Genomic DNA, 21,673 nt, shown 5'->3' with positions numbered 1-21,673 from the left:
AGGCGGCAGGGTGAGGGAGGAGGCCTCGCGGGGGAGCTCGGCTGCGGAGAGAGGGAGAGCGTCGCGAGGGTGGAGGACAAGGTGGTGGAGAAGGAGGAGACGCGAAGGACAGGAGAAGCCTCCTCCGCGCACTGTCGGAGGACAGATCCGACGTGCGTCAGGATCCCAGCCGGACGGACGGACCGACCGCCCGACCTCTCTCTCACCGCCGTCGGATAAGCGGAGGAAGCGGAGGAAGAGGACGCGACCGGTCGCGGTCCGTACCGGAAGCCGACCGTAGCGCGGACTACCCTCTTTCACGCTACCGTCGTCCGATATGCACCCGGTACGTGTCTCTCACCGTTGTGAATAACCGTTCTCTCGATCGAGCTTTCGGCTTTCGGCTTTCGCCGCGATCGGCCGAGAGTGAAGTTCCCAGTCGCGTGTCACGACAATTGACAATTCGGGAAGGGAGGGGGTGGACAGCGTCAACTGATCGACAGGATAATAAATCGGTGCATAAACTCGCATGGCTCGGAGGACCGTCAGCGACGTTCTTACAATTAGTGTTTTGTTTTCGAGTTCGCCACCCGTCGTGCAGCGATGAGATCCAAGCCGGTGGCGAGGAGACTAGCACAGGGTGAGTAGAATGATTTTCAATTATCATTTTATTAACGACAAGTTAATACAACAGATGTTTTATATTTGCCTCGAAAAAGTATCTAAAGGAGATATGAAATATATTAATTATAATCTCTTATCTTTTACTTCTTTAAAATTCTATTTTCAAGAAATATATATATAATTAAACATATCTTTTATAAATTTTATAATATCCTTTTACGTAAAATTTTTAAGAGAATCTGATATTCACATAACATCACGATTATTTATGTATTTCTTATTTTTTAAAGAAATTCTTGATATTTCAATGACATAAGTAAAATAAATATCTGAAAGATTTTAAATAAATGTTTAATAGCACTGTATATAAATAGAGAACAAAATAATGTAATTTTGTAACATTTTTCTTCGATCACTCTCTTAAAAAATAATCTATCGATATATATATTATATTATATTATGTACTGTTCTGTACAGAGCTTTATAATTTTAATTACATACAAGAAATGCGGATGAGAAAATACATGCGTAGAGATTATAATTACTGTTTAAATTGCTTGATGAATAGGAGCATTTAGAACGCTTTCAAGAAATATGTCGCGGTTTTTTAATTTCTCGTATAAACTTTATGCGCCACAAATAATACATGACACATTTTCTCATTACGAGTAAACAATAATTATGAAATATTTTAAAAATAACGACACAATATTTTTCTTTTTTAAACATGCAGTTTTAATATTGTAATTTTAATAAACTATTCGTTTTTTTTTGTGTTTGGAGACTGCTTTCTTACAATATATTTACAATTGTTTAATGCAAAACATATATTCTTCTTCTAAAGAAATGCGTCCATTTAATTAAATATTTCCAAGAATATCTCTTTTGCGTTATAATAAACCATGCACAGGATTCTTATAATATAATACACAATTTTTTATTTATTAATATTCTCCTTAATGTTTCATATTATTTTATTTTAATTAATTATTAATTGTTAATTGTTATTATACACTTTTTGTTAGGTTTCATCAATATTTATCTCAATTATTGCTTTACATTATTTATTATTATAGAAATATTTATGTCGGTTAAATTATCAAAGGTCTTAAAATTAATCGATTCTTAAATTAGATATACAGGGTGGGGAAAAAGTATGGAAGCAAACAATTATTTCCGAAACTATTCATTTTTCGACAAAATGTCTTAGACATAATTTTTATGGTATGAAAAGATGTATTATGTGGCATAGACGGCATGACCTTGAAATGACCCTTACGAGCTGCATACAAATAACGTAAAAAATTTCAAATGGAACTCGTCAGTTTTTGTTACAGATTCGTGTAGCTGATGTCGAAACGTTTACAAAACACTGCATATGAGCCCCATTCCCTTAAAAACACTCCCAGTTAAGAAACAATTGTTATTTGTATGTAAGAAACAATTACGTTATTTGTATGCAGCTCGTAAGGGTCATTTCAAGGTCATGCCGTCTATGCCACATAATACATCTTTTCATACCATAAAAATTATGTCTAAGACATTTTGTCGAAAAATGAATAGTTTCGGAAATAATTGTTTGCTTCCATACTTTTTCCCCACCCTGTATATCTATCTTAAAGAACCGAGATTAGAGGGAGGGATGCGTTTGCTTAAGGGATTGTTGCAAAGACGAGTCCAATTTAAATAAGTATTTATCAATTTTTATTAGCAATTCGATGCAATTGCCTGCGAATCTTCATGATCGATAACGGGAATCAGAAATGAAACTCGATTCCATCGCGCTCCTGGAAACTGCTATACTAGAACGGAAGACATTACGAGTCTTTCCGCGGAACTTATTTAACGAGGCAATAAAAGCATACCATGGCATGAGTACTATATAAAACTCATTTTCGAGACTCCGCCGTTGCAAAACGAGCTTGTGTCTTAGCCAAGTCGAGGCTTCACGATATTACCTGCGATCGTTTGACAGATTTTATTTTTGACAAACCGGTCGCGTGACAAACGCTGCATATACAATGCTTTTAATCTTTTTACACCGATAATTGCAATTAGCTTTCTCCTAACCGTTTTAAACACGTACCAATGAAAGCATCGTAATAACTTTTGTACGATTGGTACAGGCTTCTACTTTCAATCGCGATTACATCAGAAATTGTAAATCCTATGAATTACCTCATTACTTATTGATTTTACCGATTAAGTTAACAAATCGCACATAAATCGACTTGACATGATCTACACGAAAAGAATGATTTTGTCAAAGCATCTAAAAATTTAGCTAGATACAAATCTAAAAATAATTTTGTTGACTTTTAAAATAATCCTTAATATGATATATGACGATTTTTCCGGTCCTTTATTACACATGAGGGTCATTCGTGGGCTAATTTTTATCACCTCAAATATACAAAAATTATTAAATGATTGTTACATATACTTTAATATCTTTAGAAAGTTATAAAGTTATAAAGTATTTCAAAAAATTGCAGAGTTGGCAAACGTTATTTTTCAATTACTTTGTCGTTACTTTCTATAATAAACAATTTGATGACGATTTTGTATTTTTTATGACGGTAACGCTAACTAACTAAGTGCCAAGGTTGTGCTAAGGTTAGAAAAGTCACTTTGAAAAGTAATTTGTCATCATTACGCGTTAGTTACTAAAAAAAGTAATAAGTAACGAGTAACGCGTAACGTCACTCGTTACAAGTAACGCGAGTAAAAAAGTAACGCGTTACAAATTAATGGAGAAAGGAGTTATTTTTTACAATAACGAGTGACTTTTTCAACTCGTTACAAGTAACGATTGATTTTTCTAACTCCGATGTTATACCATTACCGTCATAAAAAGATTCACAATGTCATTATCAAATCATTATTACAACAAGGTAACGATCGACAAAGTAACGGCGTTATTACAAGTAACGCGTTACTGCCAACCCTGAAAAATTGTATATAAACGTTATAACTAATCACTTGATACTATCACTCCTATTTTTTCAAAGAAAAAAAGTGCAAAACACGAATGATCATGTGTACTAAGGAAAAAATTATGTAAGATGTTCAAACTGGTTGCTAGAATGTCAAAATGTTTGCAGCATTCTTCAGCATCATGCTTGAAATTTCTACATAATTATTTTGATGGTCTAACAAAATTATTTTCAGATCTGTATCTAACTAAATTTTTAGATATTTCAGCAAAATCGTTTTCCCCCTGTGATTCTCGACCGGAAAGTGATAACTTTCGTGTATGGTGACTTTCGGCAAAAAACTACGAAAAAATATAAAATTTCGATGAGGAGGTTTGTTGTTCTTCACCTGGTTCTATCCCCCGTGTAATAATGGCTATTCGAGAGATCGGGGACGCGACCAACCGATTGGTCGCTCGCAAGATCAACCGCGACGCAAATTTCCGATAAGGACGTCGCGAACGACGAGCGTGTCATTGTCCCTGATGCCCCCGGTGGTGACACAACGAGGACAGCGTGGAAGAAGAGTAGGCGGTCCTCGCGCTGGCGCACCAGCGCAACGTCGATATCATTCCTTCTTTTCCTGTCTTGTCTCTGCTCGTCCTCTCGCCTCATTCCACCACCTCGCCAACGGAAGTCCCGCCCATCGCTGGGTGACACAATGTTTTGCAATTCCTCCGTTTCTCATCTTACACGACGATTTTTAGTGAGTAAATCTCGATCGTAACGATCGCAAACGATAGACTTTTAATACTTTGAGACCATTATTCATTCGCGACCTGCATTTAATTTGGCAACGTTGTATCAATTTTGAGAATTTAATTAAATTTCGCTATTACTTTGGAAAAATGAAATTTTGGAAGGAAGTAAATATTGGATCAACGAGCTTGTCCGACAAAAATGCGAATCAATCTCTCTTTGTTCGCTGATTAACAATGCAGCATCGTTTGGTCTATAAAAGATTCGCCCGCGTCAACATGCCGACATTAATTTATTGTTATACCGTGAATGGCGCAGAATAAATTTTCAACGAATGGTTGTAACGAGATTCACTGGTATTTTCTCTCAACGCGACGGAAGGACAATGACAGTGCAATGCATAAAGACGGAAACATCAAGCCTGCTTCTAGCATGAACCGTTGACTTGCATTTATTTCTGGCATGTTGCTGCGCGGAATTTATTATTAACCTCACTTCTGGCTCTCTTAAGGCGACTAGGTGTAAGAAACGGAAAGTAAGAACGAACTTTTACTAAATCGATCAGTTATTTATTACATAAAAACGTAAAATATATTATTTATTAAATTATTATGCTTTATATCTTTTACTATTAGTCATAAATTTTTTTAAATGTATTGTCATCATCTCAGTACCGTTTAGGACATTATTTTAAAAACCATTTACTTTTATTTAACATAGTTTTGTGATTAAATGTTTATAATGTTTCACTAATAAACATCACAGTTTGTAATACACTGTCGTTTTCGGCAGCTAGCTGTGTATACACGTGAGTTAGTCTATAAGAGCGTTTACGTTATAATAAACTCCCTTCCCACGGCTCGACGATTCACTGTAAAGGTACGTGCTTTCAACGGATCTCATAATCTATAAGACCTAAAATCCGTTAACGCTTGACTCACAAGTCGGCGAAACAATAGCCCAACCATCGAATCCTCCGTTGCGTCGAGAGCGATTTTATTAAGAAAGGACGATGTTGTGAGGAAAAAAAAGAAATGAGATATAAAGATGATTATTTATAAATATAAACATTGAAAATTAATGAATAAATAAATAAATAAATTTTTAGTGACTTGTAATAAAATTGGCTCTATTTTACTTAAATACGAGTAAAAAGTGAGTACGTTGAGTTGCTCTAACACACAGTACAACACATTTTGATCAACTTTTTGTTTTTCAACAAGTAATGTGTTTCTTTTTACACTGAAAAGAATATTATACATACAGAAGTATATAATATACAGAACTTTTTACACTGAAAAAGAATATAAAGTAAATGTAAGATTAAAAAGCTCTATTATTCATCAATCTTAAGAAATTAAGAACTTTATTTTTTTTTAAATTCTACAAATTTCTAAACAATTTACAATGTTTTCACTTTCTTTACAAAGAACCTTTGTAAAGCATTGTAATTTTTTTACATTAAATATTATCAATTAATTTTATTTTATAAACATATAAATGGTTATTTTTACGTATTTTATTTCGTAAAGTAAACGAAGAAAGTAGTAAATTATTTAAATTTCTAAAATTTTTTCAAAAATAAAGTTTCTGATTTCTCAAAATCTGTGGATGATGAAACTTTTTTAGCCTTATTTATTTTAGCAGCTAAAAATACATAAGAATTACCATTCAAGTGTTGAGGAACAGAAATTTTGTAACATAGTGTATTATAGATATATCTTGCGGATATTAAATAAAAAAAATGTTACAATTTTCGTAAACAGAAACATTTCGCAAAAGAAAAATTATTTTTTATTCTATTATGTTTTATTGTTATTTTTACCTTGTTATTTTTTTGTTTAGTATAGTAACTATTAAAAAGGAAGGTACACAACAAAAACCTGAGATTTATCTCGTTCAAGATCGAATATCTCTATCTCTCTCTTCCTTCTCTTCTCTTCTCTCTCTCTCTCTCTCTCTCTCTCTCTCTCTCTCTCAGATGCGCGCGATGTATTATACTCGCAAGACAAACGGGAAATCCGTGAAACTGATAGGAAGCGGAAAGAAGAGGACCCTCTCTCCAGACCGCAAGAATAATCGTGGAATCCACCTACCTACCGCGGGTTTGAAAGACGCATCATCCCATTGAGAGTCGCATCTAACCGCGGCACCGGAAGTCGTATCCGAGAGGAGACAAAGCCAAAGAAACACAACGCACGGAATATACGTGGGAGGAGTAGGGGGTGGGAGTTCTGTTTCATCGCCGCTTTTGTCTCGCATCCTGAGAGAGAACATGACTGAATGAGAAGTATGAATAGATCGGATGATCCTAAGGTAGGTCAGTCCATTCTCGTTCTGCGGGAGACTCCAGCTACCATAGATCCCACCTCTTCTTCTTCTTCTTCTTCTTACTATCCTAGCTGCTTCTACCTCAGACAGATTCAATTAAGAATGGTTTCTTTCTTAAAACATGCGAAATAATCGATAATAATTGAATTGAGATTTCTCTGTTTTAATGATGTCTGCGAGTTGATAAAGAACAAATCTAGTAAAATTAATGTATACTAATCGTAGAGAGTAGTTTATTAATTAATCGATGATTAATTTTTCAGAAGAGATTTCAGCTTTAATTAATTAATAATTTGGATTCTTAGAATAATATCACAAATTGCTATCAATCAGTCACTCTATGAAATTTTATAGATTTATAAAAGAGCTGTTGTATATTTCTAGACTTTTCTAATGTTGATAATTTTATTTAACAAGAATTATATAGAGATCTCTGTTTGACGATAAAATTACAATACTAGTAATACACATTGTAACAATGTTTGACTATTTACTGTAGCATACCTACATTTTAGAAATGTATACAATAGTAATTAATAGTCATGTGAGCGAATTATTTTGAATCTTATAATCGTTTCGCGCATCGAACGAACCGTAAGTGATGGAACAATTGATCGGTCGATCAGTTGGTCACGGTCGCGCGATATCTTCTCTTTTTCCATTACAACAGACGAACTTTTACGGCGTATTATATCGACGTATGCGACGAACGTATCGAAGACAAAGCGATCACGGAGAGAGGAATGAAAATGAATCAGAGAAGCTGGATAGAGGCGGATCTAAAAACTTGAAATTCAAGCATCAAGTCTCTAACTGTGGACCTCCCAATTTTGTTTGCAATATAAAATCATCTAAAAATATTACATCACGCTGATAGAGTAAAATATTTTCCAAAATTCTTTTATTTATTGTTAGTTTTACTCCTCCTATCGGAGACACTCATTGATTTCTGATCTTTGAAATTCGCAAGAGATCATCCGTCTCTGCGCTTTGGGACAATGGCGTAACCATCGTACAAGTCTGATGCTGAACAAACTTTAGGGTCCACGTAGCATGATTAAGAATTACAGCGCGATATATCATTCATGCCAGATCACAGATTGTCTCCCGTTTCGTTTCGCTGGTACGGCTTTTAATTGGCAACTGCGCGTATGCTGTAGCCTCAGCTAAATACTTTATCGCGGTTCGCGTTGTGTCGTATGTGACAGGCACGTCAAGCAGCTCATGCACTCACGTTTTACGACATGACCTGATGTTAATAATACTTAAGCGAACTACTAACGGGAATGGCCGATCGAGAGTCGATCGCCTCGTAAAGCCGAGTATAATGAGATGATGCTGCATTCTCTGCTCTCGAAAAAGAATGTGTCACTCTGTTAAGCCGATAATTTTTGTTATTTATCAAAAACATTTTTCGAGCGGAATATTTTTGTACAAATTTTGATAGATAATTGTGGAATGAAATGGCAATATTGAACAAAGTAATAATGAATATATGTACATTACGATTGAATAAATTCGAAGATTCCTTAAAGAAAAAAAATTATATTTAAATTTATGTTTAAATTACACAGAAACTGATTTCTTTATAAAACTTATTGATATTTTTCTCTTGAAAAAAGTAAATAGTATTTACTTTTCTAATTTTTCAGTATCAGATATATCTACAATTTTTTAATAAAAAAGCTGATACACACACACTATTTAAAAATCTAAATTGTACCACATATAGGGAATTAATTAAAACAATATTAACCCTTTGGAGCTGATGTCGAAATCAATAATACATCAGTTACTGACGTATATGATCTTTTTATGCATAATTTGCATAAAAAAGAATAAATGTTAAGTATATTTTAATAATTAATAATCTGCATACGAAACATAAAGATTAAATTTTTTGACATTTTTAACAAAAAGATTTATAATTGAGAAGGTCCAATGAACCGTACACCTTCTAAGAAATTAAGATACTTTTAAAAATAAATAAATAAATAACTATAAAAATAAATAACAATATAATTAAATGATTTGATTATCTTTTTTTTTCATATTAATCAATGTTACAATTGAGTGGAGTTCTTAGTACCTCGAAGAGGAATTAAATGTCCACGTAGATAAAATTGATGCTGTAAACAAAAGCCATCCATTGAGTGTTCGTTAAATCGCGCAATGGTATCGATATTAAACTCTAATTCGACGTGACGTCACTTCTGAAAGAGTAGCTTAAACATTCATTGGCGAGCCGGACGTGATCAATTCCAGCGACGTAAGCTGGAATACCAACACAAATGCTTCCTCGAAAAGGCGAGCGTGGTTATACAGAATCCGATAACAGAAACTTGGAACAATCATTTCTACTCCGCAAATTCTTTTTTACACTTTCTTTTAAATCTCCTCCTTCTTCAAGCTGCTCGTCAATATTTTCACGAGTTCACGTCGGTTTTTTTCCTTCCGCGTATTCACCGTCACCAATTAACGTTCGTTTTGCCTACGTCTGTCATTTGTTTGCCATTTCCGGCAGGGAATGCAATCAGTCCGGCTGGAAACAAATGCAGCCAATCAGGCATGACGGACAAATACGCACGGACTGAGGCGGCCAGATCTCTATACGTAGTGCAAACGCTTTCAACACTGACGTCGATAATCGATCGTGCGACGTGGTAGTATTTTCAAAGTGGGTTTGCTGTGTATACAATCGTAGTGTCTAGTCTAGCAACGTAAATTTGCAAAATTAATAATAAAATGAGTTAAAAGAGCATGTAAGAGTCAACGCGTAGAACTTGTTGCGCAAAAAGAAATAAATATATAAGAAGTTCAATATGATAAAGTTTCGATTGCAGAATAATAAATACGTTAAACTTCACAATATTACGTACGTTGAGAATACACTGATCATATTTTTCTTAAAATTTATTTATTATTCGTTATGTTTAATAAAGTACGTTATATACTACATGTATTAAATTATACATAAAATTATACGTCAGATAAGAAAGGATTTTTATTTTCAGTCAAAGAGAATTTTTGTATCTGATAATGTTTATATGTAAATTTGCAAAAACATTTTTTAATTCAATAAACAACTTCGGATTTGAAACGCAATCATAAAATAAATCTGAAACTAATATCACAAATTATATTAATCGTCAGTTTAATAAATAATGCTAATATTAATAAGCATCTTGAAACACTACAAAAAATTTATTGCAAAAAATAAACCTCATCTGGAATTAAATCTTCATTCTATGCTTGCGTCTTCAATTCAAGATCCGCTTTAATCGAAAAAAAAATAGAAATATTTTTTTATTTAATTTCTTATTGATCTAAAATTTCACTTACAATCGTTTATACATATGTATTATACGCACAATAATACTGACAGCATAGTATTACAATAATATAACAGCAATACAGTTTATTTTTTCACAGTCGCGTAAGAGAGTATAAGATATTTTGATTTGTATTCTTCTTTACATTACGGTCACATTTGCTTAGATTTGAATTATGATATCTCTGAGCGACATTAATCCAACATAACGAGCGTTGCTATTGGGAGCACGTTGGTGATAAAACGCCATTGTTGCTCGCAAGTTTGCAATTAAACAATTAATCATCTAATTAGACATTCATCCTGCATCTTTTTCCTTTATGACAACTGATTGTTTGATAAACATACGTGCGTTGTAATTTGCCTTGCGAATTGTCTCACATCTTATTCTTACAAATGTGATTATTTTAGAAAAAGTGTAGGAAACAATTAAGAGACGAATGCATTAAAAATATAAATTAAGTCATGATTTGTTATATGAAAGTTGCATGAATTGCTGCGGCCATTCTTTTTTTAAATAATTGGTAGATTCAAAATACGTTGATTTAAATAAAAAAATTATTTTTTAAATTGATAAGCATAATTATAGAATATTTTAAATAACCATATACATTTTATTATAATAAAATAATTGTATCAACTCGACGAATAATTGATTATTGTTTGCTATGAAATTGTCTTTATGTTGTCATATCAAATTGTAGCATATATTAAGTTTATATAAAACGACATTCTATAGTTTCCTATGTATATATTTGGTAAATAAATGCACTATTTAGGATCACTTTTTGAAATAATAGTTTGTGCGCAGCCCCTGGATACATGCTTCACTTCGCGCTATTGAGTCATAAAATTGCTCGAGTAGCAAAGTAGGCGCTTCTGTCTCGTCGCCCTATAAACATAAATAATCATAAAATTATAAGCTTATTTTTATAAGCTTATTTTCACATAAGAATCATACAAGCATTAAAATTCAGCTAGACCATTTAGGGCTTTGATTTCTATAGTTTGTGTTATCACACGGTCCTATAATATATTATATTGCTTATTTTTATACATAAATTTAATTTATTTAATTTAATTTATTTTATTTCTAAATATACCAAAAACGTCGATATTTTATATTTAAAAAACAAAATGTTTAACGCGGTGTTTACGAATAGAAGTAATTATAGAAGTAAAAAAAATTAATAAATGTTAATGCACGCAAGGTTTAAAAGACGATTAGGGGTTATAATTTTTCTTTACGCAATTTAAGAGATAATGAAAAGAAAAAAAATGAAATAGGCAAAAATAGAAGAATATATGAATAAGCTTTTTAGCGGACAAAAACCAGTGTTAATTCATTGCGTTGTAACTCATAAAGTGGTACCACTCGGATCGGGACTGCAGAAGTGTTGACTGCGCCAGCTTCTGAGGCGATAATGGCGTCGATAATGACTGTAGAATTAGCATCGACGAAGCCGATGGCACGCTTTAGCCATGTCGCGGTAATGGATGCGCATAATGCGTCGTGTCAGCGTGCATTATTGTTGACGAGGTTATTAAATCTCGGAATCCCCCTTTATCTTGCCCGATTCCCGGTACGCCTCTCGCACGGTGAGGACCATGAAGAGTGCCGCGAAGAAACGAGTCTCGGGCGAAGGACAACGGAAAGAAGAAAGAGCCGAACAAAACCGTGGCGGATGAGCACGCGTGTCCACGCATGAGCCGCCAATCGTTAAAGACGATCCTCGTCGTTTTGTCTTACACTCGAACGATATCTCTCCTATATCCGACTGTCTTTAGGAATATCAAATGAAGAAGTCTATTCTTTCATAACTTTTATCTTGATCAACATATCTCGAATAAATTAAGAATAATAGCACTTATAGAAAAATCTCCACGTTAAAAGACACAATGTCAAGATATGGACCGTAATTTATAATGAAAATTATTACAACCACGTGCAATCATCTTTAGACATTTTTTAGATTGAATGCGTACGATAAATGCATCTTACATATACAGGGTGTACACGATAAACCTTCGGTATTTTAAAATTATAAGAAATAAAAATGAATGCAGATACATATTTCTAAATACTTTTAATTTTTGTAAAACTTTCCTTTGTAAAAAATTATTAAATTTCCACATGAGCATCTTTAGAGCACGAAAAATATCGAGCAAGTATTTCATTTCACGCCAAGTGCGCTGAAATATGTTACGGTGGTCACAATTTTATTGCGCAAAACATTCACGTTCGGTACCTTGATGGAGTAAACTATGTCCTTCATATATCTCCAGAAGAAAAAATTCAAGGGATATCACGAGAACAAATGGCCAGAGGATGGGGTTTTCTCGCTTGATTCAACGACCTGGAAAAGTCACTAAAAGTGCTCTTGTAAAACTTTGATAATTTCTTATAAAAAAACTTTTTTGTTGTTCTTTGCAAAAGTAAATATGTATATGAGTTCGTATTTTCAACTATCACAAAATACCGGAGGTTCATCGTGTACATTCAGTACATACAATGTAACGTTTTATCTTTTTTACACATCAATAGAGAGTTAATTGAGATGTATTCTTAATAGCTCTGTCTCATTGAGATATTCATAATAAATTTTTTTTTCATTACACGAAATGGTAATATTATGCATATTTATTCCTAACCATGTTTATGCATTTACAAATTCATACGCGTTTATCGGCGGATTGACATCTGATCGGACGATAAAAGCATTTGACGAAACGGGAGTAGAAGGCGAACGTATAGAAAAGCGTTGTAAAATGTACGAGTATCTTCAAGTTAGAAGGGAGACTCGAGCACCCTTTGGAGTGGCTCGCGTGTCTGGCGTAGCTTTACGAGTCTCATTTCCCGCGACGTCATTCCGCCACGACCACCACTATACTTATACCCATCAACGTTGCCGTCGCCTACAGCCGGCGGCGATCTCGCTGAACTGGGCCAGAATTCCGGAGATCGCGATCGAGCCAACGCGACGCCTCAATCGATTTTATTGAAAAACGACAGACAAATGCGCGCACACACGTGAACGCCAGTTTCTCGCGTATATTTCAACAATACATCCTACGTGTCCGCCAAGTTAACAGCAGCAATTCTCAATCTCTCTCTCTCTCTCGGAATATTTTTAAGTAAATTCATGCTTGCGCAATTTTGAGCAGGAAGAGAGAGCATATCTAGCGACAATAAAATCGGTCGACCGTTGTGTCGTGTAATTTAATAAGTCCGGTTTTCGTGCCTCTATCGATCGGTGGTATTATCCAAGACGCGCGTAAGATTTTCCCGATGACAATCGGGCCCGCGAGCGTGTACTCGGCTCTCGTGCAACATAAAAGTGTCCCTACGGGGACCCGGACGGGGTGCCGCTCGTGCCGAGCCGCGCCGCGGCGGACTCGCTCGTGGTGGTCGGGACCAAGAAGTAGGTAGTCGATGTAGGAATGACATGAGCGGTTATCTCAGTGGCCACGCGATATTGTCATCAGGGGTGAGAGGGCGTAAAGGTAGTTACCGCAAGGGCGGGAGAAGGAGAGAGAGAGAGAGGAGAGCGGAGAAGGGGGGTGGCAGGGAGAACGCGGTGAAAGGAACGAAGGTGGAAAGGAGAGAAAGAGAGAGAGGGCACGATAAGATCATCTTACCACCCTCTGGCATAAGTCGACAGTGGCCTTTCCCTGCCCTGACCAACTCCCTCCGTGACTCGACGGAGACCATTTCGACGATAGCGCACACCACTTCACTCGACCGGCGTGTTATCTCGCACGCGAATTAGCTCTACAGATTTTCTCCTTTTTTTTCTTTCTCCCCCTTTCTCTCCCCCCCCCCCGCCCCCCCTCTCTCTCTTTCTCTCTCACCCCTTGCCTTCGACGAACTCGCCCGTCACCCCTGCGCTGCCACTTCTCGTCGACGACGTTGCGACAACGTCGAAGAAGGAGGAAAAGTTCTCGCGCGCGCTTCGTGCAATCCACCCGCATACAACGCCAGCCTCCTCCCTCTTCCAGCACGTCTATCGCATTAGCGCACTGCCACGTTGTCGGCTGCACCGCCGCGCTGCACCTGCATTGCATGGTGCGAGGCTTGTGATTTACGCGCTGCCTTGGGAGAATCGCGGCGTACCGGTTCATGATGCCGTTTATTGGAAACCGCAGAGCCTTTCTTTTAACCGCAATTGTTACCCTTTGCTAAATCACGTAACGCGACTGAATTAACATCGGCTTGAACAAAAGTAATGGTCATTTAAATATCCTACCTTACGTATCAGCGCTCTACGTTACCGTTTCTTATTATAAAATTTTCTGGATACTTAACGATAAAATTGCAGAATTTAATGAATTGCGAAAAAATTATATATATAGTGGTAATTGCAAGTTACTAATTCAATAGATTGAATGAAATATTTACAAATACTTTAGGTGATTGATTCAGTGTTTATAAGATATTAAACGTCCCAATTCCTACATTTAAATATTTTCGTTGATAATGAACTTTTTTATCAGTGTTTGCTGTGGATTAACGATGTGTTTGGAAGAATGATGTCCGTGTTGTCGGATAAAATCTCGAATTTTAACTTTGGTTGAAAAAGAAGTCATTGGTGCAGGGTCGTATGTAGATCGTGTTTAGACAAGTTTGAAAGATTTATCGATAGCGACGCGATTTTACGATCAGTTCAGCAGCGGTATGTAACAGTTGTTTAGGTATCGTGACGTCCGAGGTATCGCCTTTACAGTTTTGGAAACGTAAACAGAGACATGAAAAGCGTTTAGCTCTCTTGCAACTAATATTATCTAAAAATGTAGTAAAAGATATAAAAATGTGGTTTATATACGGAAAGCACAAAATAAATTCGATGAATAAATTCAGAAAGTAAAAATAATTTAATATTTTGTTATCTTTACAAAGAAGATTTAATATACATACCTAATAATACATATAATTATATCTTAATATATTATACAAATAAAAAAATAATGCTATTAATAGTTGAAGAACTTTTTTCTCATCATGACACTTCAGTAGTCTATGAGAGATATGTCAGATCCTAAGAGCACTTTTGATCTAATATTCAGTGTGCTTGTGTACTATCTCGAGTACTAACTTCATTAACTTACAAGATATTACAGAAATCAAGAAGTGGATGCTGAGACTCAACAAAGACCTCTTTCTCCATTACTCTTTTTAATTAATAATAGTTGTACATAAATAATTATCTGTTTACAAATTAATACATATTTTAAACATTACGCTTGATTCTTTTCACATAAGTACTGTATTTTCACATCGTCGAGTTTATAAATAAAGCTCAATAGATATAATGACGAAAATAATAGTAATTTTAAAACAATATGGAAATGAATTATTAGATGATAGAGAATGTATATAGCAAAAATATCTTTTCGTTGCGTAAGTTTTTTTTTAAAATCCAGTTATTGATAATAACAGCGAAAACTAGGATTCTTTAACGTCCAACTATTTTGTCTCTGATATCTCGATGGTTCGGGACTCCACGCATCATATAATATTTAAAACGGTTTAGGATGACAAAGAAACGAATAAGCACGTGGCCACGAGAAATATGTTGCCGTTTCGAGGCACGTACACCACTGTTGCGTCTATTTTATCCTTGTGGAGCTCCGCGCGAGAGGGTAATGCTCTTCTAAAGCGTTAGAGATACGCGAGCACTGTGAAATTTGATTTCGAGTGCAGTTCTTCGATTTTCATATATATCTACATCGAGTGAAAACGTTGAAGATTCAGCAATTCTATTCGCACGTGTTACGACACAATCGCGTACTTGCGTAACATTATAACGAAATTATATAATCGCGCGCGCATGTTCTTATAAAATACCGATTACGTAAATGGAAACTTGTAGGAGAAAAATGTTTTCTTTTAAAAGACGAAAGAGAGGAAATTATAAATTTATTTTGAAATTATATGTATATATATATATATATATATATATATATATGTATATATCCTTCCGTCTTCCGTATATATTACAATAATGCACCAGTCACATTGGATGACTCTTATTTCTGCGAAACATTTACGTATATACTCTCTCAACTATTATTCCTACCTGTCATGTCTTTACATGACAACCGAACGGAAATCGATACGCGTGGCAAATCGAAACAAGTTCGGAACAGGTTCAGACGTTTCTCTTCACAATCTCAGATATTCACGCATATACATGTATCTTTATATTTCATTGATCCTCACGTCTTGCTCAAACTTGCTTAACCTTAGAATGCTATCGATACATAGGTGTTAAACTTAATTCCTGCCGTTTTTCGTCTCCAAAATTGATTTGTTTCGAAGGGAAGATGAATGGATACCTTAATCAAAGTAATTTCCTCCATTTTCTACTTTATTACTAATTAATAATGCTTTATTAATAATACTTTGATTAAGGTATTTCCCTTCGAAACAAATCAATTTTGGAGACGAAAAACGGCAGGAATTAAGTTTAACATCTAATAAATTTTATGTACACGTGAGCGAGATCATTGAGCGCTAAGCCATGTCTTTAGTCATTAGGAGGTCTGATCTGCTAAAAGCTTATAGGAGACAAGGTTATAAAAATTCTGTCATATATCATAATTTGATATAGTTTGAATAAATCTCCTAGTCAATGTTATAACAGAGATAAGTGATTTCAATTTTTTTAAACAGTTTTGTGTTATTTTTTATTTAAATATTAGGAGACGCCATTGGATTATATATCATTTGTATATTAAAGATAGCGCACAGTATTCTTTCTTTCTTTATAAATTAATAATTAGGTTATTTATAAAGATTCAGATTGTAAATATTTTGCCTTTAAAAGTGCGAAATGTATGAAAATTTTGTTACATTAAATAAGAGTGGCTTATTTTTTTGTATGTAAAATTGATGTATCGATAGTTATTACAGATATTACTATATCACTCAATATCGAGAGTGTTCTAAGGTTAAAAATATATTACATATATTTTTTAACAAAATGGAAAAATAATTAAAAAATTACAGATTTTTTCAATATTATATTTGAAAGTATAATAATATAAAAAGTGTTTGGTGATTTAGAATCTGAATAAAAAATTATTTTAATAAAAAATAGACATGTTTTTGAAAAAGAATTAAGATAAAATTCAGAATCTTTTCGTTTAAACTTATTAATTAAAATTGTAGATATTGTTAAATATAAATATTGACCTTTATAACTATATTGACCTTATTGAATTATCTATTACATACATATATAACGTTCATTTTTATACGGAAAGTATAAAATTCCAATTGCAGTACTTCTCGCAGAGGCTGTATATTTGATGTTTAAATTTGTTTTGTCATTAAATCAAACGTTTTCACAATATTTTGTATCGATGAATATTGGACAACATCATAATATATATAGTTGAAAATGAATTATGAGTCGTATGCGCCGAAACTATATTTTATAAATTGCAAAATATCTATTTTATTTAAAAAGAAAATCATTCGAAAAGATTAGATTTATATGTATGTGTGTTTGCACATATACATGTATATAAATGTTCCTGTCCTGAAAGATAATAATCAAGTAACATATTCATCATTCCAATTTGAATTCTAGTTTACGGTTGCGTTGGAGGTTTGCAGTTGGGAAAAAATTATTACTGTATATGTAATCATAATCACAAGCATATACAAATGCAGGTAGGCTAACAGGGGAGGATTAGAATTCGCATAGCGGCCGTAAAGATATCCAGTTTATCGCTCGGTCGACCACTAAACGCCGTTCAATTGTCTCGAGTCATAAAACAAATGGCTCTTCGTGGATTCTTACACGAACACAGCCGCCCCATATGGATCATGTCTGCAGGGCTTGATCGATCATGATTGCGAATTGTAAAGAGAGAATATTAACCTTTCACGATCGTAAAGTTCATGCATTTTGAACGTTATTTGTAACGATTGCATTGCTTTGATAAAAAATGTGTATATGTACATATATGCACACATATATGTGTGCGTGCTTTTCATGTGTGTGTGAGAGAGTGTTATATTATTTTAAATATTTTTAATTTAATTTGAAGACAAATTTTTCTACCAATTTTAATAACTATGATTGAAATATCATTTGATTCGAATTAATCTCACGGTTCTGTTCACACGCCCGAGAGCTGGCCATTCTTGAAGAGAAAGAAACGTTCGTCGTTTATTTCTAGGAAAAAAAAAGAGTATCCCGTCGCGTTATCGAGTAACTAATACAAAGGAGGTGGTTTATTATCTTCCGAGCGGATTCCGCCGGACGCGGTCTCGAATGTCTTTTCTAAGCACTCTTCTCTTTCCATTTCTGTGTCCTATTCTCTTCTCAATAGTGGTCTCCTTATCTTTACGGAGATTCGCGCGATTCACTCTGTTGAATTGAATCCCGCTATGGGAATCGTGATCGCCGGTCTCTCGTAGTTTCACGTACGAATGTAGTGTGAGAAGCCGTATGGATGCGCTTTGCTTATTCGCGATTCGTTTTTATATACCACGGACATCTTCCAATTTATTTAGACCATGTATTGCATTTATCGATATCTAAACATTCGAACGTTGATATATCTTATTCGATTGATTTAGCAACAATTCTATTGATTTAGTAACATACACAACACACACAAATTTGCTTATATGGAAAATACAATTTTACTGAAATAGCTAAAAATTTTGCTAGATACAGAACACGTATTATGAAATTATTCGATAATGGATTCCGTTCGAAATTGTTCAATTATTCCTTAGAGTTTTATTGTTTTCTTGGGAAAGTGACGTAACTCCGATCGAAATCCATTCCAAACAGTTCCATACATACAGTCTAGATTTGAAAATAATTTTGTTAAACTATCGAAATAATTACGTAGGCTACTTGAGCTAATTACTTGAATGTCAAACTTTTTGTGGCATTGCTTATTATGTTTGAGTTTCTCACATAATTATTTTGATTCAACGAAATTGTTTTTAAATCTGTATTTGTAATAATTATATAAAACTTTAAATATATTTCAGCAAAACTGTTCTTTCTAAGTGTGGTCTCTATTGCAGATTTTCAATTTTAAAAGAATATTTCATTGAATCCTTTTTTCGCGAGTTCTCGAGTTTTATAAATTTCACGTTCTAAGGCAACAAAATGTCCCTGTCACGTATCTTTCGTATACGCTAAAACGCGTGCACGCACGATATTCGCCTACGCGTAGCTCCGAATATTTATGCGCTTCTCCACACGTGCACGCGCGTGTCCGTTCCTGGTAATGCATCTGTGCGCGTGCACGTTGCTTTCATGCCGTTTGTTCTCCGCTTGGGAACGAGCGGCCTGAGACAAAAACTCGCGGCTCGAAGGAGCGAGAGAGAAGAGCAGAAATGCAGAGAAAAAGGAGGAGGAAGCAGAAGAAGAAGAAGAGCAAGAATCGGCTGGTGGCGCGAATCGAGTTTAGGACTGTGTCAAATGACACTGACCAGGACACGACCGCCGCGGTGATGGTCCCGGGAATACTTTTACCATTACCGACATTTCTTTTCTTCTCCACGGTGAAGTCTCGTATGAGCTCGGGATGGAACTTCCGAGGAGATTCACAAAGGTCACAGGTCACTCGGGGATGAAGAGAGCACCGTGAGCTGAGAGACCAGCGGCGAATTACACGCTCGCGCGTATATCTTATACTTCGTGATCTTGTTTGAACAAAATATTCCTCGGAATTTCACCCTCGGGAATACTCGTATTGACAGATAATGAAAGAATACGTGGGATAGCTTTGCCAAGTAGAAAAATTTAGCTTTAATAAAACTTTGTGGGAAGAACAATTTTGCTAGTATTTCAAAATTTAGCTAGATACAAATCTGAAAATAATTTTGTTGGATTATCAGAATAATTGCGTAGAATGTTTAAACGTTAATGACAGTGCTGTAAAAAGTTTTAACATTCTAGCAAAGCGTTTAAGCGTCCTGTATATTTATTTTTATAATCGTAATAATATTATTTTCAGAAATCTGTTAAATTTTTAGGTTTCTTTTGTCAAACCGTTTTTTCTTTGGCTTTAAAATTTTAAGGATATACAATAAAATTTTCAGGTATTGTCAAAACTCTTTAATTATAGGATCATCGAAATCTATTCTTATTTAATATATAGTATATCTGTTTACATTTTGTAACTAGTTTAATCTTCAAACCGTACACCTCCCTTGAGCACCTATTAATGGTACACAGGTACGAATTGGGATTTGACATTTTTAATTGCAAGTCTCTCTTGAGGATTAAAACAGAAATTTCTTTAAAACTACTCTTTTCTGAGGTATAATTTTCTTACAAATCCAATGGTATCACTTAAATTTAATGAAAAAGCATATTTAACGCAGTGTGGGGATAAGCCGCTGTTTATGTACAACTGTTAGCAAATTGAAAATTTTCGTGGTGCGAATTCGCATTAGTGTACGGTTTGAAGGTTAGATTTAAGTTTCAATAACTCTTCATGTTGATTATTCTTTTAATTATGCAGATATTCTAAATACGATTTCGATTTTATTTCCGACAGTTTAAAGGTTAAGTTTAAGTTTCAATAACTCTTCATGTTGATTATTCTTTTAATTATGCAGATATTCTAAATACGATTTCGATTTTATTTCCGAATATAATCGCGAGTATTCATGTTAAACAAAGAGAAAACTTCAAATTATTACACGCTAGATTTGCAATAACATTCATCCGTTTCATCGATTAAATATCGCCGTTTTGGTATTTTGTTTTATTGTCGCTTTTAAATAATACATTCTTTTTAAATGTTTGTTTCACCAATCATGAGGATTACTTTTTGAAATTAATTCGAGAAAATAAAAATTTATCTGATAAAAAATTTAATCAAATATTTGGGTAAATTGCATAAATTATGTTTAAATTATATTTCTTGCTTTTACACATCTACCGATGTGTCTGTTCGAATTAACAACTGCGCACAGCGGGAAATTTCAAGGAACGCAGGACATATGTGCTGATCCTCCCAGGACACATGCAGATTCTTACGTAATCGTAAACCTCCGAGGATGTGGGCGGGATGTTCTTGCGTGGCCAACGATCGTGTTTTGAGGCATTGCTTCGTCGGGTCTCGACTAATCGACCGCGACATTCGAACAGATGTTAACATCTTCTGGGTGCAACTGTCCAACTGCTCTTCTCTGATTTTATTTGAGCATCGTTAGCAGCTTCCAGAAACTATAAAAGCAGTAATAGATTTTTATCACGTGCGCATATGCGATAGTAACATTTACAGTACATAGTTACGTACGTATTATTTTCCTCAGTCATTAATTCATTATAAATTAATAATAAACTTAATTGTTGCTACAAATTTCATGTATCAATTTGCAAAAAAAGAATGACAATGACCGTTATTCCAATGTCATCCTCCGAATCAATCTTTCATCGCAGAGTAATAGTTTCATATTATGTCACGCGACACTGTCAAACTCGTACGTGAATGGCGTAGAGCGGGCGGACATGTGTGAAATTAGCTTAATCTTCGAGCTCGGATGACAATGGTGATACAAACGCAGTGCGTGTACGACACGTATCGTCCCGTGTACAGGGTGACAAATCTCACCCAGTCGACACCCCTGTCCCGCTGCTGTCTCCCCGTGTAAATACATTAGAGGATGATCCTCACATTGGCGTAGATATTTTCGCAAGATTTTAATAATTATAACAATTTATTATTGAATTACAATAATTCACAA

The 21,673-nt window shown here is 34.7% G+C and overlaps 1 protein-coding gene across 1 annotated transcript in view; it reads left to right on the top strand.

The window, feature by feature from the left end:
* The first annotated feature begins 261 nt into the window (after positions 1-261).
* Positions 262-21,673, top strand: part of LOC108759590 (MDS1 and EVI1 complex locus protein EVI1) — an 84,374-nt gene continuing 62,962 nt past the window's right edge. The window contains exon 1 of the mRNA XM_018505095.1: positions 262-619. Within this exon, the coding sequence (XP_018360597.1) occupies positions 583-619 (37 nt within the window). The 5' untranslated portion in view covers positions 262-582. The remainder of the gene's footprint in view (positions 620-21,673) is intronic.

This window comes from Trachymyrmex cornetzi, unplaced genomic scaffold, assembly GCF_001594075.2.
Source record: "Trachymyrmex cornetzi isolate Tcor2-1 unplaced genomic scaffold, Tcor1.1 scaffold195, whole genome shotgun sequence".
Classification (NCBI taxonomy): domain Eukaryota; kingdom Metazoa; phylum Arthropoda; class Insecta; order Hymenoptera; family Formicidae; genus Trachymyrmex; species Trachymyrmex cornetzi.
Note: the sequence above shows the minus strand (reverse complement) of the source record. Positions and strands in the feature narration are given on the sequence as shown.